Source organism: Grammomys surdaster, unplaced genomic scaffold (assembly GCF_004785775.1).
Source record: "Grammomys surdaster isolate TR1022 unplaced genomic scaffold, NIH_TR_1.0 371, whole genome shotgun sequence".
Lineage (NCBI taxonomy): Eukaryota > Metazoa > Chordata > Mammalia > Rodentia > Muridae > Grammomys > Grammomys surdaster.
The window spans coordinates 385638-404941 of record NW_021604790.1 but is presented as its reverse complement, the minus strand read 5'-3'; the positions used below and the strand labels follow the sequence as shown (position 1 = coordinate 404941).

Sequence of the window (19304 nt, the reverse complement as noted above, 5' to 3'; positions counted from 1 at the left end):
CTGAGAAGGGAAGAGAGCTGGGCTTCAAGATGGAGCTATTCCATAGTCCCAGAGGTAAAGGGCTAGACCAGATGGGCTCTAAGCTTCCTGGTTACAGAAAGACAGAGATGGAGAGGGAGGGGGAGGGGAGGGAGAGAGGAGGGAGGAGAGGAGAGAGGGGAAGAGGGGAGAGGGGAGAGGGGAGAGGGTCTGAAGAGAGAGGGAGAGAGGGAGAGAGGGAGAGGGAAAGAGGGAGAGAGAGAGAGGGAGAGAGGGAGAGGGAGAGGGAGAGAGAGAGGGATCTGGTTTCAGTGGAATAAGGTGTAGAGCAATAGACTTCCTCTGATGTCCATATGGGCACTGGCATTGCCACCCAAATGTGTGCACACACACACACACACACAATTTCAAATGAAAAAACCCTACAATGACTATAGAACAGTGTTTTCCAGACTGCTCTGCCAGATGATGCTAGGTCCAGTGACTCTTAGGTGACTCTTAGAGCTTAAATGGAAATTTTAAATAGCTAGAACAAAGATTCACGGACACTAAAGTGTGTTATAGATCATACACTGCCACTCGGAGACCACTAACATGTCCATCAGGGGCTGGGCCCCATGGTTGCTAGGCAACCTTGGAGGAGAGGCTCCACTGTGTTTAGCTGATGAACAGCCTGCAAATGTACTTATGCAGCTAAGGAAAATAAATTAAACCCGGCATTTGCAGCCAAGCAGGAGGGGGAATCAAGTCTGACGGAACTACAGCTCAGACCTAAAGTGGAATGCCCAAGCAAGCATCAAATTCCAAACCTTACCTGGTCTTTGGACTTGATATTTTCTGTTTTGTTTTTGGTTTTCCCTTTTTTTTTTTTAAAAAAAAAAACTTTCCCCAGATTTTTTTTTAATGCATATTAAAAGCTATTAGAGTCTGGGTGTGGTGGCACATGCTTTTAATCCCAGCACACAGGAGCCAGAGGCAGGCGGATCTCTGAGTTGGAGGCCAACCTGTTCTATATATAGAGCTAGTTCTAGGACAGGCAAGGTGGTACTAGAGAAACTATGTCTCAAAAAACAAAAGCAAGCAAGCAAACAAACAAACAAACAAAAATCTTTAAAATATTAGCTTTTTGTGACAAAATTCTCAGATTAGATTTTCTGTGGGAGAGAAATATTTGTGGCTAATAAAGAAATGTCAAAGAATCGCAGCTGGATATGCTGGCTCCTGTCTCTACCTCAGTACTTGAGAGGCTGAGGCAGGATTTTAAGGCTCTGTGAGTGCTAGGCAAACCTGAGCCAGAGTGATACCCTACCAAAAAGAAAGAGTGACTGAAAAGAAAAGGGAAAAAAAAAACCAATGCTATGGAGAGCCTTTCTGTCCAACACGAGCCACACAGCTTGATAAATATGGCAGTCACTTGCTATCTGTGGCTCCTTAAATTTGGATGAACTGCTATACAATTTTTCTACCTTTGAACTAGCCAGATGATAAGTACACATGTGGCTAATGGCTGCTATACAGGAAAGTTCAGATTTAGAGCATTCTCCTCATCACAGAGTTCTTTTAGGTAGCACTGGCCTAGGAAAGGGCTTGAGATGGGATCCAGAGCCGTGGGTTCCAGTCTTAGCGCTGCTTATTACAGTCTAGTAATATCTAGCCTCTGGACCTCTGTCTTCTCATCTTAGCAAAGGGGGGGGTACCCCTCGCTTGCTCTCCTCCATGGCTGGCAGGAGCCCCAGGATCATGGCTGGATCCTGAGTGAAGCAGAAAGGCAGATGGGAATCAAGGACAATAGTGTGGCCTTGGAGCTGGGACTCAGTTTCACTCTAGGCTAAGCAAAGGGCCCCATCTCTGGAGACACCATGGCCTGGAGCCTCTCTAGGAAGAGGCTTGTCAATTCTCATCACTCTGTCTTTCCCTTCCCTTCCCTTCCCTTCCCTTCCCTTCCCTTCCCTTCCCTTCCCTGTTTCTCACCTGCAGAGTTGGGGATGGTGAGCTGTTGTGACGCTGGGTCGCTGGGTCAGCTCCGCTCTACATGCTACTTCAGGTCTGCCTTATAAAGTCCTCGAGGTTCCTCCCAAACCCTCCTGCCAGGTGAGACCAGATTCCCTACAGCAAGAGTAATGGCCATGGGGCGTAGGCACAACCTGTCACTCTGCCCCACCCTGTCACAGAGCTGTCAATCAGTTATTCATTCTGGATATGGGGAAAGGGAAGGGCTGAAACAGGGAGGGGACAGACAGGAGACAGACTCCTCGGGTTCCAGAGCAGCCCATTCTACTGCATCCCTTGGGCCACAGAGTTCCTAGTCCTCTATTGGACTACATCCCACGGGGAGGGGCTGAGAGGAGAGGGAAGAGGAAGAATGAATGGGAATCAAATGACCTAAGATTCAGAGGTGCCCATATGTTGATGTTTGATGGAGAGGTAGTGTGTGAGTGTAGGGTGACTTTTGATCCCTGTCTCCTCCATTGGGCTTTGCAAACAGGATATGTAGTAGTTATCAGGACCAATGGGCCATGGGCTGATAGGCTTGCTCTTTCTGTTGAGAGTGTCAGGTTGGTCGCCTTGGAACCCTTTTATGCTCCTGTTACCATGGAAAACCCTCAGCATCTCCTGTCTATGCTCTTTATGTTGGACTGGATCTGCCCAGTACTCTTGTACCTTCCCCTTGGGTTTGCTTCTTAATCAGACCCCTTGTCAGCCCTTTACTCGGAGCCAGTTCCTTGAGGGCCTTGTATTTCAAGACTTCCATTTTGCTTTCAGGGGTAGATTGTGATTTGCATTAAGGATTCATAACTTAGCAATAAAAAAAATTACATCTTAAAATGGTTAGTGAACAAAGGCATTTTTCAAAGATGTACCAGGAAAGAAAAATGATACATTCCTTGGTTTCTTTGATAAACTCCTGCCTGAATGTGATTTGCAAGGTTATAACACTCTCTAGGCTGTTTTTTTATTTTTTCATAACTGAGATGAGACATTTGCTCTCATTCATGTGTCATTGGGCCCCACTTCCTGTCTTGAGGAGCTATGATGTCCCTTGGGTCTTGTATAAGGGCAGTGGTACCCACGCTTGCAGCCAGCCTTGCTGAGAATTAACAGGTGATGAAGGATGCAGGCTGCACTGTGACCATGGCAACCAGCACCCAACTGTTCTAGTGAATAACTGCTCTAATCCAGAGCAGGACATGGTGACTCAGCAGATGGAATAAGAAAAGAAAAAAAAGAAGAGGAAGAAAAGACAAAATGCAGTACAGGCACTGACAGTAATTAATTGAATCACAAAAATCTCAGAGATAGAAGGTATTGGAGGGGGTTGGGAATAAGGACAGGGTGAGAGCAGCTCTTCTCATGTCCTGGGGGACGGAGATGCTGGTGTTGCTATGGTAACCGGAAATTACAAGCTTTCCAGAGAGCTAGGTTGATTTCTGCCTGTGGATCAGGTTATGCCCCTGGCTGTTCTTCCCCCAGCTAGAAGGATGCCAATTATTATAAACAGCAGCCTACCTCCTATTCAGCAGTGGTGTCTGTCATTGTAGGCACTGCAAAGTGCGTATGACAAGGGTCCTCTTCAGAGATGAGAGGCATAGCCCTCTCCCTCAGGAGTGCGCACTGCATATTGTGTTCACAAAGGCCTGTGGTTTGATAGGAAGGGACGGTTTCCCGGCTCTCCCCTTTTCTAGTTGTTGAGATGCTTTCTCATGCAAACATTGTGGGGAAATGACTTGAGGGTGGGTCTTGGGACAGTGCCGTATCCAAAGCATTCTGCACACCACCCACGGAAATTTAATACATGTTGCACTTTCCCCCCTTTGCTTCCTCTGGACCCCAGTTAGCCTTCTCTGTGAAATGAGATTCATTCATGCCTGCCTCACAGGACAGGGGTGGAGAGGAACAGGAGAAAGCCCACACACTAACTTGGCACACTTGGGTAATTCCCTTCAAAGCATCACTTTGTGACCCCAAGATTTTCTGTCCTTCAAGAACAAGCCCCATTTAGTTGCCACTGAAGGAGGCAGCAAAAATGAAGTCTCTGGAGGCCAAGCTTCCCGAAGGCCATTCATTACCTACCACTGTGCAGGAGGCCAGTGTTGGAAACCAACACTGAGCTATTAGGTGGTGTCAGTGTCCACTTTCTGGGTTTGTAAAGTTAAAAACCAGACCATGAGACATAGTCTCATGCCCCCCTCCATGACCCCTGCCCCCACCATCATAATATGACAGTTCCTATGCCAGGAGAGTAAAGCCCTCTGCAGGAATGAACGCAGTAGTCTGTGCCATGATGCTAGGACATAAGTGTCATTGTGACTCCACTCTACAGATGAAGAAACTGAGGCCCATGGAGGGGGAGCACTCCCCCAGCTTGAATTCATGCTCAGAAGAGAAGCTGGGCCAGAGGTCCTCCTTAGGAGAGACTCCAGAGGCAGAATGATGGTTCCCTGAATAAGTCCCTATGCCAATCCTTAGAGGCCATTGCAAAAACGCCACTGAAATGAGAAACTCAACATATATTACCTATCTGATTGGACCCAGTTTAACCACACAGTCTTACAAAGCAGAGAGTGCAGGAGTCTTAAGGAGGATCCCACGGAGGCTGCTGGTGTTAACAGAGAGTCTACAAGGTCAAGTGACTGAATGTGGAGGTTAAGGAGAGAACCTGAGTCTAAACTACCCTGGTCTACAACTAAGACTACATAAAGAGAGTTTGCCTCAAAAAAAATTGCAAATAAAAGCCAAATTATCTTGGGGTATTTTTTATGTGAGCCAAATGTGGATGCTGGGAATCAAACCTGTGTCCTCTACAAGAGCAATAAGGGCTCTTAACCTCATCTCTCTAGATTGAGGTGTTCTTCCTTCCTTCCTTCCCTCCTTCCTTCCTCCTCTTCCTCTTCCTCCTCCTCTTCCTCCTTTTTTAAAAACAAATGTTTATTTATTTTATGTATGTGAGTAGCTATTTTCAGACACACCAGAAGAGGGTATCAAATCCATTACAGATGGTTGTGAGCCACCATGTGGTTGCTGGGAATTGAACCCAGGACCTCTGAAAGAGCAACCAGTGCTCTTAACCGCTAAGCCACCTCTTCAGTCCCTCCATGGCTTGTGAATGGAAGTCAAAGGGCAACTTGTGGGAGTCAGGTCTCTCCTTCCACCCTGTGAGTCCTGGGGCTTTAACTCGGGTAGTCAGGATTGGCAACAAGCACCCTAACCCTGTTGCTAGCCCACGAGAAATGTTCTTGACTTTTCAACTATTTTAAATCTGATTGGGAATGAAGCTCAGTAGTAACACAGCACGCACCCCACTTCCAGGTTTATCCATAGCACCACAAAAACAAGAGTTGACGCACCCAAATCCCAAATATTCCAAATTTATTCTCATTAAGGAACACTAGCTTAGAGTGAGGGTCTGGGTAACAGGCCCTCTCTGGGATAAGAAATAGATATGTACAGTATTGTCATTGCCTGGGTTACTTGAGACCCCACTGGTCCAAAACAACCATCATTTTGAGGGTACTCCATTAGGGTGACTGTTCCCTGGAGACAGGGCTCCAGTCGCAGCCTCCACACGCCTGCTTCGCTCCTGCCCACCCACACAACCTGAACCATTATTGATGAGCTAAAACCGCTGTCACACAGGCCAGTGCCTCACCTCCCTAATTGCTTCTTAATAGCGGAAAAAGGGAGAGGTTGGAAGTGACTCAGCCTCGCCAGGCAACTGGGGCATGGAGGGTGTGATGGGACTAAGGGGACACCCGTGAAGAGTTCATGTCAATGTGGGCATCTTTACCGCGTGTGGGAGTGGAGGGGCACAGGGATGGCAGCTCTCAGGTAGTTAGAGATGCCTACCTTCCCGCCTACTCTCAGAAGCCCAGCATCATACAGAGAGGGTGTAGATGCCCCCATCCCTTCCTTAGCCTCTCCTGGTTTCCCTCCCCCCTCCCTCTCACCCACCCGTGTCTCTTAGGTGTGCTTCTCATGCAAGGCGTCACACTTTTGTTGCTTGGGGAATCCTCAAACCAAATTCTAGGGGTGAGGCCAGACACAGGCACAGGGAGGGGTCTGCATGCAGGATGAGCATCTGTGTAAGAGAAGGGACCCAGCAAAGGATGCTGTAGAATCCCAGGCTCAGGTCTTGTTTCTGCCATATACATGGTTGTCCTTGCATCCCCAGCTACCCAAATCTGAGGATGCTGAAGCCCCTTATCTAAAATGGTGCAGTGTTTGCCTTTCATCTGAACACATCCTGGCACAGATCTTATTTTTCTTTTATTATTTTTGTTTCTTTCTTTTTTATTTTTTTAAGATTTATTTTTTTATGTGTACAAGTACACTGTAGCTGTCTTCAGAGTACCAGAAGAGGGCATCGGATCCCATAACAGATGGTTATGAGCCACCATGTGGTTGCTGGGAATTGAACTCAGGACCTCTGGAAGAGCACCCAGTGCTCTTAACTGCTGAGCCATCTCTCCAGCCCTTATTCTTGTTCTTTTTTTTTTGTTTTTTTTTTGTTTTGTTTTTGTTTTTGTTTTTCGAGACAGGGTTTCTCTGTATAGCCCTGGCTGTCCTGGAACTCACTCTATAGACCAGGCTGTCTTCGAACTCAGAAATCCGCCTGCCTCTGCCTCCCAAGTGCTGGGATTAAAGGCATGTGCCACCACCGCCTGGCCTATTCTTGTTCATTAAATTATTTTTTTCTTTAAAATCTTTTTTTTACTATATTTTTGAAAATGTTTTTTTGTTTGCATGTATGTGGCCATGTGTGCCCGTACTGTAAGAGTGGAGGTCAAAGGGCAACTTGCAGTCACCTCTCTCCTTTCACCTTTTAGGTCCTGGGGATTGAGTTCAGCTCATCAGGCTTGGCAACAAGAGCCTTTAGCTAGTGAGCCATCTCACCAAGTCTTGGAAAATCATTTATTTATTTTTATGTATATGACTGCTTTGCCTACATGTGTATCTGTGCACCACCCCTATACTTGGTGCTGTGGTGGCCAGAAGAAGGCATCAGATGACCGCAAGTTAGAGTTACAGTTATGAACTGCCTTGTGGGTGCCAGGGAGCAAACCTGGGGCCTCTGAAGAACATCTACCACTCTTAACTGTTGAGCCATCTCTCTAGGCCCAGACTCTTTGCTTTGTTTTGAGATAGGGTTTCACTGTGTGACCGTGGCAGGCCATGTAACCCTGATTGTCCAGGAATTTGCTATGTAGATCAGGCTGGCCTCAGCCTTCTGAGTGCCGTTATTAAAGACATGTACCACCACACTCGTCCTACGAGGCGGGGTTTTATATAGCTCAGGCTAGTCTCAAACTCTCTATTAAGATGAACATGACCTTGAACTCCTGACCCTTTTGCCTCCACTCCTGAAGTGCTGGGATTAAAGAGACGGGGTGGGGGGGGGTCCACCATGTTCAGCATTGTTGTATAATGAATGCGTCTTTAGTGCACCTATGAAATCTAACCCAGTGTAAGTGCCAGGTACAGTGCTTTATATAGGTGATCAAGGCTGTTTGTGAGACTGAGGCCTGCCTGAGCTACCAATCAAGATTCTGCTCTCTCTGTTTTGTTTTTTTTTGAGACAGCGTCTCACTATGTAACTCTGGCTGTCTCTAACTCACAGAGCCTCCCATTGTCTCTCAGGTGCTGGGATTAAAGGCATGCACCACTATGCCCAGTGCATCTTTCAAAACGGTGTGTGTTAAGGAGTGGTATGGAGGAATGGCTCAGTGTTTAAGATTACCTACTACTCCTGCCGAGGATCTGAGTAGGATTTCTGCTCGAATGTCTGGCAGCACTTGGAGTCCAACCATCTCTAGCCTCTGTGGTCACCTCATATGCATATACATGTTGGCCCCCTATCTACATATAATCAAAACACAAAACAAACAATTCAAACATAAAAGAAAAATTGAGCCGGGTGGTGGTGGCACACGCCTTTAATCCCAGCACTTGGGAGGCAGAGGCCGGCGGATTTCTGAGTTCGAGGACAGCCTGGTCTACAGAGTGAGTTCCAGGACAGCCAGGGCTACACAGAGAAACCCTGTCTCAAAAAAAGAAAAAAAAAAAAAGAAAAATTGAGGGTAAGCTGGCTGTGATGGTTTAGTCCCAGCACTGGGGAGGCAGAGGCAGGTGGATCTCTGTGATTTTGAAGCCAGACTGGTCTACAGACCAAGTTCTCGGACAGCTAGGTGCACACAGAGAAACTCTGTCCCAAACACACATGCACACACACACACACACACACACAAAATCACAGTGAAAAATTTTATTACATATAATTAATATATAGTATACACTAATACAAAGTTTTAGTGGGGCATGGTGGCACACATATTTTATTCTAGCACTCAGGAGGCAGAGGCAGCAAGAACTCTGTGAATCCTGGGCCAGCCTGATCTGTACAATGAGTCATTGTCTTGAAGATAATAATTTTAATGTATAAATGGGAAAATGAATTGAAAGGTGTCTCTGCAGCTGCAGAATCTTTTCTCGGGACAGTTCGGAGATGGATGAGGAAGTGAGGCTTAACCAGGTTTAGACACCACAGGTGAGAGGCAAGAGAGCTGAGCTGCAAACCCACTGGGTCTTCTTGGAGTTCAGGGGTGGCTGACTGTCTCTCTTGGTTCTCAGCCCCTTCTCCCGTCCCCTCTTCGGAAGCCCAGCTCTTTAGTGGATCTCTGCTGTGGCCCCTGGTTCCTCCACCTCTCTGGCTCCCAGCTTTTGGTCTATTCACTAGGTTGATCATTTCAGCTATAGGGATGTGCTTGTGCAGCTCAGAACCTGGCCAACTGGCAGAGGCCCCCACCATCCCTTCTCCAGCTCCTGTCCCTCCCTCCCTGTAAAACCCAGCCAGAGAAAGTTCCAGAAGCAGCCACTCTATTCAACTCAAATTATCTGCCACTGGCTTGTTGCCTGGCAACATAAGTGAGTCGGCTCCTCTTCACTCCCAAGGTCATCAGTGCCTGTCTCTCCGTTGCTAACACAGTTGTCTGAGCCCACGTTCCGACCTCTTCTTTCCTTGTCACTGAGCAGACTGTCACCTTGCTCAAGGTCAGCAGCTCTTCAGGACCCTTTGTCTCAGACTTTTCTGCCGGCTTAGAGGCCATGTGCCTTCACTGTCACTCATGTGCTCTTCCATTTATTCAACATTATTATTATTGCTGTTATTGTTGTTATTATTATTGTAAGGGTCCGAAAACCACTGAAGGAAGACTCCAGACTCAGCATGCAAAGACAAAGAGCGTTTATTCTGCAGAAACCACCAGCCTGCGGGGTCAGTCGCTCTCCAACATGGCAACCGCAGACAAAGGTGCGAAGGCCTTCTTACAGGAAACTGGGGGCGCGCTCTAGAAGGATTACGTAATCTAAAATTTCATTGGTGGGCGCTAGAGGTCACGGGTGGTCAGTGGTCTGCATACTTACGTCACGAACGTTTAACCGTAAGATGAAGTGGGACTGCTCAGTTCAGATGGCCCATTCTGAGATAAGATACTTTTCCACTGCTGTTCTCTGGGGGTGGGGGTGGGGGTGTTTGTGACCTTGTTTCTGGACAAGCTGGTGCCTATGGCCTTCTTTTCAAGATCAGGCCTGGTCTTTAAATAGAGACAAGTGGAGTTTATGTTGTCCTTTCATATTATTATTATTATTATTATTAATAGGATCCCATGTGGTCTAGGCTGACTTTGAACTTGGTAGTTTGTATCTGAGGATGACCTTGAACTCCTGCTCTTCCTGTTTGTACCTTTTTAAAAAAATCTTTTTTTTTAAAGATTCATTTATTTATTTTATGTATATGAGTACACCCTAACTCTTTTCAGACACACCAGAAGAAGGCATCAGATTCCATTACAGATGGTTGTGAGCCACCATGTAGTTGCTGGGAATTGAACTCAGGACCTCTGGAAGAGCAAATGCTCTTAAACACTGAGCCATCTCTCCAACCCCTGTTTGTACCTTTTCAAGCGCCAGGATTATGGGCTATGCCACCATTGCTGGCTATAGAACTATCTGAGCCCTCTTCTAGCTCATCTCTAGCTCTATTTTTGCTTGCTTGTTTGTTTGTTTGTTTGTTTGAGACAGGGTTTTTCTGTGTAGCCCTGGCTGTCCTGGAACTCACTGTGTAGACCAGGCTGGCCTCAAACTCAGAAATCCGCCTGCCTCTGCCTCCCAAGTGCTGGGATTAAAGGTGTGCGCCACTACCGCCTGGTTTGGTTTTTGTTTTTAACCTAGGTCTTTTCTTTCTATGTATCTGTGGCTGTTCTGGAACTCTCAGTATAGACAGACTGACCTTGAGATCTGCCTGCCTCTGCCTCCTTTGTGTAGAATTAAGGGTGTGTATCACTATGGCCGGCTGGCCTTCAACTCTTGATCTCACTACTCTAGCTTTCTGAATGCTTGGCTCATACTTGGCTCTGGAGACTCTGTGTGCGTGTGTATGTGTAGACCAAAGTTTGGCATTGAGTGTTTACCTCAATTGATCTCCAGATCTCCACCTCATCTTTTGAGACAGGGTTTCTCACTGAATCAGGAGTTTTCTGATTCTGCCAGGTTGGCTGGCCATCCCCCAGGCACGGGGTTACATGTGCTATGCCCATTTATGTGCGTACTGGGGATTTGAACTCAGGTCTTCATGTTTGTGTGGCAGGCATTTTACTGAGTCACTTTCCCAGTCTATCAAGAGTGAGACTTTGTCATTCTTATGGCTTTGAACGTGCTATGTTGTCAAGGATGGTCTGGAACTTTCTCGTTTTCCTTTATCCACCTGAGTGCTGGGAGTACAGATATGTGTCCCCACACTCAGTTGATATGAGGCTGGGGATTTGCTGTCCAGGACTTCACACATGCTAACCACTCAACCAACTGAATGACATCCTCAGTCCCAGGATTTAAAATTTTTTGAGACAAGGCCTCACCGTGTGACCCAGGTTGGCCCTGCACACCTGATAATCCCATCTCAGTCTTCAAGTAATGTGATTGCATGGATGAGCCGCTATGCTCAACCCTAGAGCCTCAGTGGAGATTGCTGGGAGTGTGATGGTTGGCTGGGAGTGTGATGGTTGGCTGGGCCACCTCCAGTGAGTCTGCTCTCTTCTAGCCAGTCATTCAATGCACATTCATTCTTACTTACTGTTCTCATTGCACTGCAGAGCTAAAGAACTAAAAACCCCGCCTAAAGCAGGGCGGGTGGCGGCACTCACCTTTAATCCCTGCACTCAGGAAGAGGCAGGCAGATCTCTGAGTTCAAGACCAGCGTAGTCTACAGAGTGAATTCTAGGAGAGCCAGGCTTACACAGAGAAACCCTTTCTTTTTTTCTTTCTTTCTTTCTTTTTTTTTTTTTTTTTTGGTTTGGTTTGGTTTTTCGAGACAGGGTTTCTCTGTGTAGCCCTGGCTGTCCTGGAACTCACTCTGTAGACCAGGCTAGCCTCGAACTCTCGAACTCAGAAATCCGCCTGCCTCTGCCTCCCAAGTGCTGGAGAAACCCTTTCTTGAAAAACTTTAGAGACAGGCTGGAGAGATGGCTCAGTGGTTATGAACACTGACTGCTTGCTCTTCTAGAGGTCCTGAGTTCAATTCCCAGCAACCACATGGTGTCTCATAACCATCTATAACGAAGCCTGAACCTGCCCTCTTCCGGTGCGCAGACAGACATGCAAACAGAACATTGTATATATAATAAATTAACATTTAAAAGAATATCTTGTCTGAAGAGAGTGACAGTGTACATATATAAAATAAATGAATCTTAAAAAAAAGTTAAAAACTTTAGAGACAGGGTCCTACTATACTGCTCAAACTGGCACTAAACTCCTCTATGGCCTTGGCCTCCTCAGTGCTGGAACTACAGATGTGCATTACTGTACTTAGCTAGTGCCTTAAAAACAAACAAACAAGCAAACAAACAATCCCAGCTTGCAGATGACAGCAGGTGATCTGCAATAGTATGGTCTAACCAGGTGTCAAAAGCTTTATTAAATAAACATTGATGACATTGACTCAGGGGGGCCGGGTGAGGCTTGAAGGATTGTGGGCCTAACAAGCTGCGTGAGCTGAGCTCTAAAACGCTGTCTCCAAGGTGAACTGAGAGCTCTCCTACGTCATCAGCTCGATTGACGTGCAGCCTTTTCTGCGGCTTGCTTCCTCTCATCTCACAGAAACCAAGAATCAATGGCTTGATACACAGAGTGGCTGTCCCATGTGTGTCCCATCTTAGCTTTTAATTTTTCACTGTCTTCCTGTTTTTAACCAATTGTCTGTGATGGGCACAAATTAACCATGTAAAAATGATTAGAGACAATGTAAACTGCTGTGATTGGACCTGCTGTGGCTGGGTGAATGGCTTGGCAACAGTATCCGTGGCTGGGTGAATGGCTTGGCAACAGTATCCGTGGAGAAGGGAAGTGGGATTTGGGCCACATTGTGAAGTTCTCTTGCCCAATAAACACTTGCTTTTGATGGGGGAGTGGTACTGAGAATTAAGCTCAGGTTCTAGAAGTGATGGTCCAGGGCATGATAGGTAGGTACCCCACCACTGAACTGGATCCACAGCACACACTGTTCACTTCTGTGCTTGTTTCGCCTGTATATATGTTTGGGCACCATGTGTATACAGTACCCTTGAGTCAAGAAGTTGGCTTCAGTTCCTCTGGAGCTAATTACAGATGGTTATTAGTGGGAACTGAACCCAGGTCTGAAAGAATAGTCAGTGATCTTAACTGCTGAGCCATCTCAGCAGCCTCTATGGTTGTTTTTAAGATGGAGTCTCATGTACCCCAGGCTGACCTTGAACTCCTGATTCTCTTGATTGTATCTCTCTTTTGAGTTCAGCCCTAGTCCACAGAGCAAGTTCTAGGGTAGCCAGGGCTACATAGTAAGATCCAGTCTGAAAGCAAATACTTATTTCTGTTTTCTAGGGTTTTGGGTTCCTATTTTGGTGATGAACCTTCAAGTTCATCTACCCTCAAAAACCCATGGGACTGGGCATTGTTTAGCTAATACCCATGGAACTAAACTGTTTGGGGGAAGGTCTAGAGTCCCAATTTGTGACCAGATCTCTAAGAAAATGAAGTCTATAAATACTTAAAAGAGCCATTAAGCGTATGCATGAGGTATAACTAAAGTCTTGTGGAATGAACTAAGTTTTGAGGTTTTATGTATGTCCTAAAGTTAAAAATTATCAAGAGGGCTTGTGGCCCCCTTGTGTACCTATAGTTTCAATTTAGAAGAACCCTTGGAGCTCAGGAATTCAAGGCTAACAGAACCTTGAAATACCCAAGATTCAACTCACAGGCCACATGAAGCTCATGAAGAAGGAAGACCAAGTGGGGGTACTTCGGTCCTTCTTAGAAGGAGCAACAAAATACTCAAGGGAGCAACTATGGAGACAAAGTGAGGGACAGAAACTGAAGGAGGGGCTGTCTGGAGACCATTCCACCTGGGTATCCATCCCATGTGCAGTCACCAAAGGTAGAAGCTGATGTGGAAGTCAGGAAGTGCATGCTGATAAAAGGATGATATAGATGTCTCCTCAGAGGTCTGCAAGAGTCTGACATATTATTCAGAGGCAGATGCTCACAGCTAGCCATTGAACTGATCATGGGGTTCCTAATGGAGGAGTTAGAGTGAAGGCCATTGGAGCTGAAGGGGTTTGTGGCCTTATGAGGAGAGCAACAATACCAACCAACCAGAGCTCCCAGGGTTTAAACCACCAGCCTGGGAGCACTTAGGGAGGGATCCATGACTTCAGCTGTATATGTAAGGGTGGAGGGCCCTGCCGAGCACAGGTGGGAGAAGAGATCCTTGGTCTCATGAAGGCTGGACGCCCCAGTGGGTGGGAATTTGAGGGTGGGGAGGTGGGGGGGGTAGGTAGGGGTACATCCGCAGAGAAGCAGAAGGAGGGGTGAGGGGATAGGGGGTTCCTGGGTGGGTGGGGAATGAGGTAAGGGGATAACATATGAAATGAAATGTAAATAAAACATCCAATAAAAAAAAAAAGAAAATCATTCCTAGTTATGCTAACCTCAAAAAAAAAAAAAAAAAGAAAGAAAAAAAAAAGAAAAACTATGGTCATCTGCAACTCATCTGGTCCAACACAGCTTTCCAAATCCCAAGGACACCATTATGTCCAGAAGGTGCACTCAGCAAACCAAGAGCTACACTGAAAACTGTAGTGCCTGCAGCTAACAATGGTCACCAGAAAGCTCCTAATTCTTCTTCACAACACACTTCTCCAGCCATGTGTAGGGTTTTGGGTTTTTTTTTTTGGTTTTTCGAGACAGGGTTTCTCTATGTTGTCCTGGCTGTCCTGGAACTCACTCTGTAGACCAGGCTGTCCTCGAACTCAGAAATCCGCCTGCCTCTGCCTCCCAAGTGCTGGGATTAAAGGTGTGCGCCACCACCGCCTGGCATAAGGGTTTAAAAGTTGAACAAATTATGAAGTTTTGCTTCATGTACCATATTCACCTGACCTTTTGGCAACAAATGGACTACTACTTCAAGCAACTTTTTTTAGGGAAAAGGGGGCAGGGGGTGGGATGCAGCAAATGCTTTCCAAAAGTTAATTGAATCCCAAAGCACAGATTTTACACTGTGGGAATAAACAAACTAGCTCTGACCAAAAAAAAAAAGAAAGGAATTCAAGGCTAAGTTGTACAGTGGTGGCGCACGCCTTTAATCCCAGCACTTGGGAGGCAGAGGCAGGCGGATTTCTGAGTTCGAGGACAGCCTGGTCTACAGAGTTCCAGGACAGTCAGGGCTACAAATAGAAACTCTGTCTTGAAAAACCAAAAAAAAAAAAAAAAAAAAGGAATTCAAGGCTAGCCTGGTCAACACAGAAGCCCATTAAAAACAATTCAAGAGACAAAGGCTTGTGTATGATAAATTGTATTTTATACTAATGCCACAAGAGAGCACTGCCGAGCCAGGTGGCCAATTAAGTTCCCGGATTAGGGCCTTTGATCTGTCCATGAACCTTTGTGAATTAGCTTTTAGTCACTTTTTGTGGACCTGTACAATTTAAGTTGGCTTTTTTTCTTGTTTTCTTCTATTTTTGCTGGGTGTTAAAACCTAGGGCTTCAGGAATGCTAGGCAAGTGCCCTATCACTACCAGACACTGCCTGTCCTTTTGATCTTTCAGGTGTCGCAGTTACTTTGTAGCCCAGACAGGCTTGTGATTCCCTCCTTGCTTCAGCCATCTGAGGAACTGGAATCAGAGGTGTGCCACCAGGCCTACTTTTTTTTTTTAAGCGTAGGAGAAAGAAACTAGCAGTAAACACTGTGTAGGCTTTATTTTCTCATGTGCTAGGTCTGTCTGTACTTTGCCTTTTCAACAGAACCTGAGGCATCTTTTGTCAGCATTTGGAGCTGTCTCAGCCATGTGGTAGTGCACACACAGCTTTAATCTCAGAACTCCGGAGGCAGGTGGATCCAAGACCCATCTGGTCTACAAGAGGTCCAGGCCAGCCAGGACTACAACCATAGGTCTCTCACAAGAGTAACTGATACTCAGTGTGTGGACCTTGGGGCTATGTGGTCAGAGGGCAACTTGTGGGTGGGGGCCTCCTACTCCTGAGAGCCACAGACGTTTGTTATGCCCTCTCATGGTTCCCACTGCAGCAAACTAGACACCAAGGACTTGACTGCTAATGAATTAGACTACAGTTTTATACTTCTCAAATGCTGACCTAGGATGCCCTCCACATACAGGCCTGGGGATTCTCACTCTCAAGTATCCTGCGCTTTAATATTTTGTGAGGTCAGAAGGCAATCTTTTAAACCAGTTCTTTATATTGTACAGGTTCCCAGGATTCATTACAAAAATCAGCTCATGTGGCTGCTTTAACCCAGTCCTAGAATTTAAGCTGTCTGAGCACATTCTAGTGTTACAAAGCAGCTCTTGCTCACTCTCAGCTAAGATAGTCCCACAGCTGCAGGGCTCCAACTGCTTTGGTCAAGCATGTCACTACAGAATACCTCAATGTTGATAAACAGACACAGCTTTGTCAGGATGCTACCCAGCTGAGCCCATCTTTGAGACTCCTCTCTGTATAAGCTTGACTTCGTATGAAGTAGAATCTGGACATCAGGCATTTCTGAAAACAAGCTTTATTTAAATAAGGATTTAAATACATTACATAACATTAAAACTGGAGGGATAAAGAAAACCAAAAGACCAGTTTGTTCCTTCACACGGCACAGCGGCTCGTAGAGTTGAAGACTCTACAGCTAGCCACACGACCAATGGCATCAGCTTGGCATGTGTTCCCTTGTCATAAGTTTAACTGACACCAGGCTGGCCTTCATATTTCAACATCCCTTGGCTAGGATAGATCTGCTTAAAAAAGACTGCCCTGGTGGTGAGCTAGGTAGATGTCCATGACGTCTCTGGAAAGGTGGCTTTCTGAATTCTGCCTATCTGGTCAGACACCAGGGGTTCTTTTTACGGCCAGAGACTCACTCTAGTGACATAGCTGGGGCAGTGTTACCCATACTCTCAGTCACCTGGACTGTTCAAGTGATGACACTCTCCTAGGGACTCTGTAGAGGGAGCCCCAAGGAACCTCTGGTCAGACATAGCCTCCTGTGATCTTGGGGTTCTTGGCTGAAACCTTGTTATTGCTTTGTTTCAGGGTGGACACTGCCAGGGCTTGCTGCTTAACCTGTTTAAATGAGGGACTTCAAGACTGCACAGCATGGCTCTTTTCAGTTTATTGCATGAAGGAGTTACACTAGTCCAAGTTAAAAGCGGACCCCAAATGATTACATTATACAAGCTGTGAGGTTTTTAAACTTGTGACAAGGGACAGAAGGGAAATTCTACTCATTGCAAGGAAATCCTCACTTAAGCTTCCGAGAGCCACAAGCACTTAAAACCCATGAACCTTCAGCTGGTCGTCCTTAGCCAGTCCAATCTGCAAAGAAGACAAAGGAGAGGGACAGGTTAAATGAAGTCTGTAAAAAGGACACCAGTCACAGGCCCTCCCACTACACCCTGCAAGAGTCCAGTAAAGAAGTGTACTCAATTCCAGCAGACACAATGGATCAATTGAACACCATTACTAAAATTTCCCTTCTGACAGCGCCCCCCCCCAATACTGTCTGAAGGTTGGGAGATCCACATGTACCTAAAAGCTCAACTGTAAGATTAGAGAAATTTAGGAAACCCCTAACTTAAAGGCTGACAGTGTTGAGGTAGTCCTGAACTCACCTCTATCAGGAACTGGCATATGTTCTTGCGCTGGTCACCCTGTAGCTGAATTACTTCTCCATATTCTGGATGCTCAATTACAGTACCATTGCAGGCAAATTTCTGCAAGAACAAAAGGATGTAGCACCTGTGAGGCCATGCATCGGCACGTAACCCCTTTTAGATGGCATGCTCTCCCCTTGTAGACAATAAAATGTGCTCTCTCCACAGCAGACCCACCTTCTTAAACGCCTTCACTAGTTTCTTTTTATCGTAATCATCAGCGATCCCCTGGACGGTTGTAAGGGTCTTCCTGCCGTTTCTCTGTTGAATTCTTATATGGATATAATCCTCAGTGCCAGCAGGAAGCAGGTCATCACCCTTACTTGCATCAGCAAAGGGGTCTGTGAAGAAAATAATTTTTGTTAGGAGGCATTGTGTACCATTTGTCGATTCCCCTCTCCTGATTTTTTTTTTTCGGCTGTGGAGATATCGACACTAAAATCCGGAGGTGTCCTTTGTTGTCCCTCCGGCAAACAGGTCAGTAGTAGAGCTAGACAGAGTATGGGCTTTCTGCTCTAGGCCTGCCCTCCCTCTGCAGCTGATCACGTGCTGGAGAGACCTAGTGGGCAGGCTGCGCCCCACCCGGCTGATGCAACCAACCGGAAGCCAGGCTATCGAGGCGGGGCCTGCCCTCCCTGCTCCGTGACAACGACGGTGACGTAGAGGACGTGACGCAGGGGTGGCGGGAGGGGGCGGGTGTGGCTCGCCGAGAGGCAGGAGCCATTAGTAAATGCGCCACCCGAGACGCCGGGCCCGCCCAAGGGGCTCACCTCCCACCCGTTTCTTCCGGGCACCCTCGGAGGTCGACCCTGGGCGCAGGTCTCTGTCCCACTGGCACCATCACCCCTCCAGCCCAAACTAACAAGGGTTCGCCGCGCTCAGAGCTCCGACCCCGCCACCCCCACTACGGGCCCGCGACCTTCCCCAGGCTTACCGAAAGAGTGGAGGTTCTGGATAGCGGACATACGATACGATTCCTTTTCCTCGGTGGAAACGGCCTGCGGAAGGCGGCTGCGGGAGAAGGCGGGCGGGGGGGACGGAGCGTCGGGAAGCGAGGGGGCTCGAGGGGGAGGCAGCTGAGTCCTCGGCGGCGGCTCAGTGACTGGGGCGGAGGGGCGGCGCCTGTATTCACTTATATAGCCGCCCCTGTGACGCCAGCGCGCTGCCCTCACGTCTCGGCCCCACCCATGGCGTCAAGCTCCCGGGCGCCCCTGCGCTGCGGCTTCCTATTGGTCGGAGGGCGGAGTCAAGGTTCGACGCGTGCGCATTGGGTTTGGCTTGGAAAGGGTATTCTGTTGACTCCGGGAGGGGCGAAGGGGGAGGGAAAGCTTGGTCCTCCTGCACGCTTGCGCAGTGTGGATGGTAGTTGTCTGAGCGGCCGCGAAACTGGCAGAGGTTTCGAGCGCGCCTGCGCCTATCGTACGTTCTACCATCTTGACCCTGTTGGGGTGCTGGTACTAGCTCTAAGATGGGGCTTAGGTGAGGATCGATTGGCTTTCTTTAAGGGATAATTACGTGCTGGTCCTCCAAAATTCGACTGATCCAGCCATCCATCAACCTACCCTTCTCTGCATTCATTCACAGATTTAGTCATTTAATCAGCATAAAATAACGTGATCAAAATCTAAGCCTTATATAGAGTATCATTTGGATAAGCATGTTTTAAAATTGGTAACCAAAAGTTGTTATTTAGATTAATTCTTCTAAGGAAAGTAGTCCCTTAGGTAGGAGTGGGGACCCCAGAAAAAAAAATGTCCAGGCACCACAGGGTGCCTTTTGTCCTACAATCCTGTGTGTGAGGTAAAGCCTTTGTAGAGTTTAGGTGAAATATTTCTTTCAAAGCAGTTAACCTGTTTTGGTTTTTCGAGACAGGGTTTCTGGCTGTACTGGAACGCTCTGTAGACCAGGCTGGCCACAAACTCAGAGATCTGCCTGCTTTTGCCACATGAGTGCTGGGATTAAAGGCAGGTGCCACCACGACCCGGGCTAGCAGTTAACCTTTCAACTTATTTTAAAATTTAAATTTTCTGCAGTGCTTGGGATGGCAAATAGAGCTAGCTAGACAAGCATTCTACCACTGGACTA

General features: G+C 47.1%; 1 protein-coding gene across 1 annotated transcript; it reads right to left on the bottom strand.

Moving 5' to 3' along the window:
- Positions 1-16059: 16059 nt before the first annotated feature.
- Positions 16060-18316, bottom strand: Eif1 (eukaryotic translation initiation factor 1). The gene is made up of 4 exons (XM_028780596.1): positions 18154-18316; positions 17397-17560; positions 17178-17279; positions 16060-16881 (listed from the first exon to the last, which is right to left on the bottom strand). Exons 1-4 carry the CDS (start codon positions 18182-18184, stop codon positions 16837-16839), a joined length of 342 nt encoding a protein of 113 aa, XP_028636429.1. The 5' UTR covers positions 18185-18316; the 3' UTR covers positions 16060-16836.
- Positions 18317-19304: the final 988 nt, after the last annotated feature.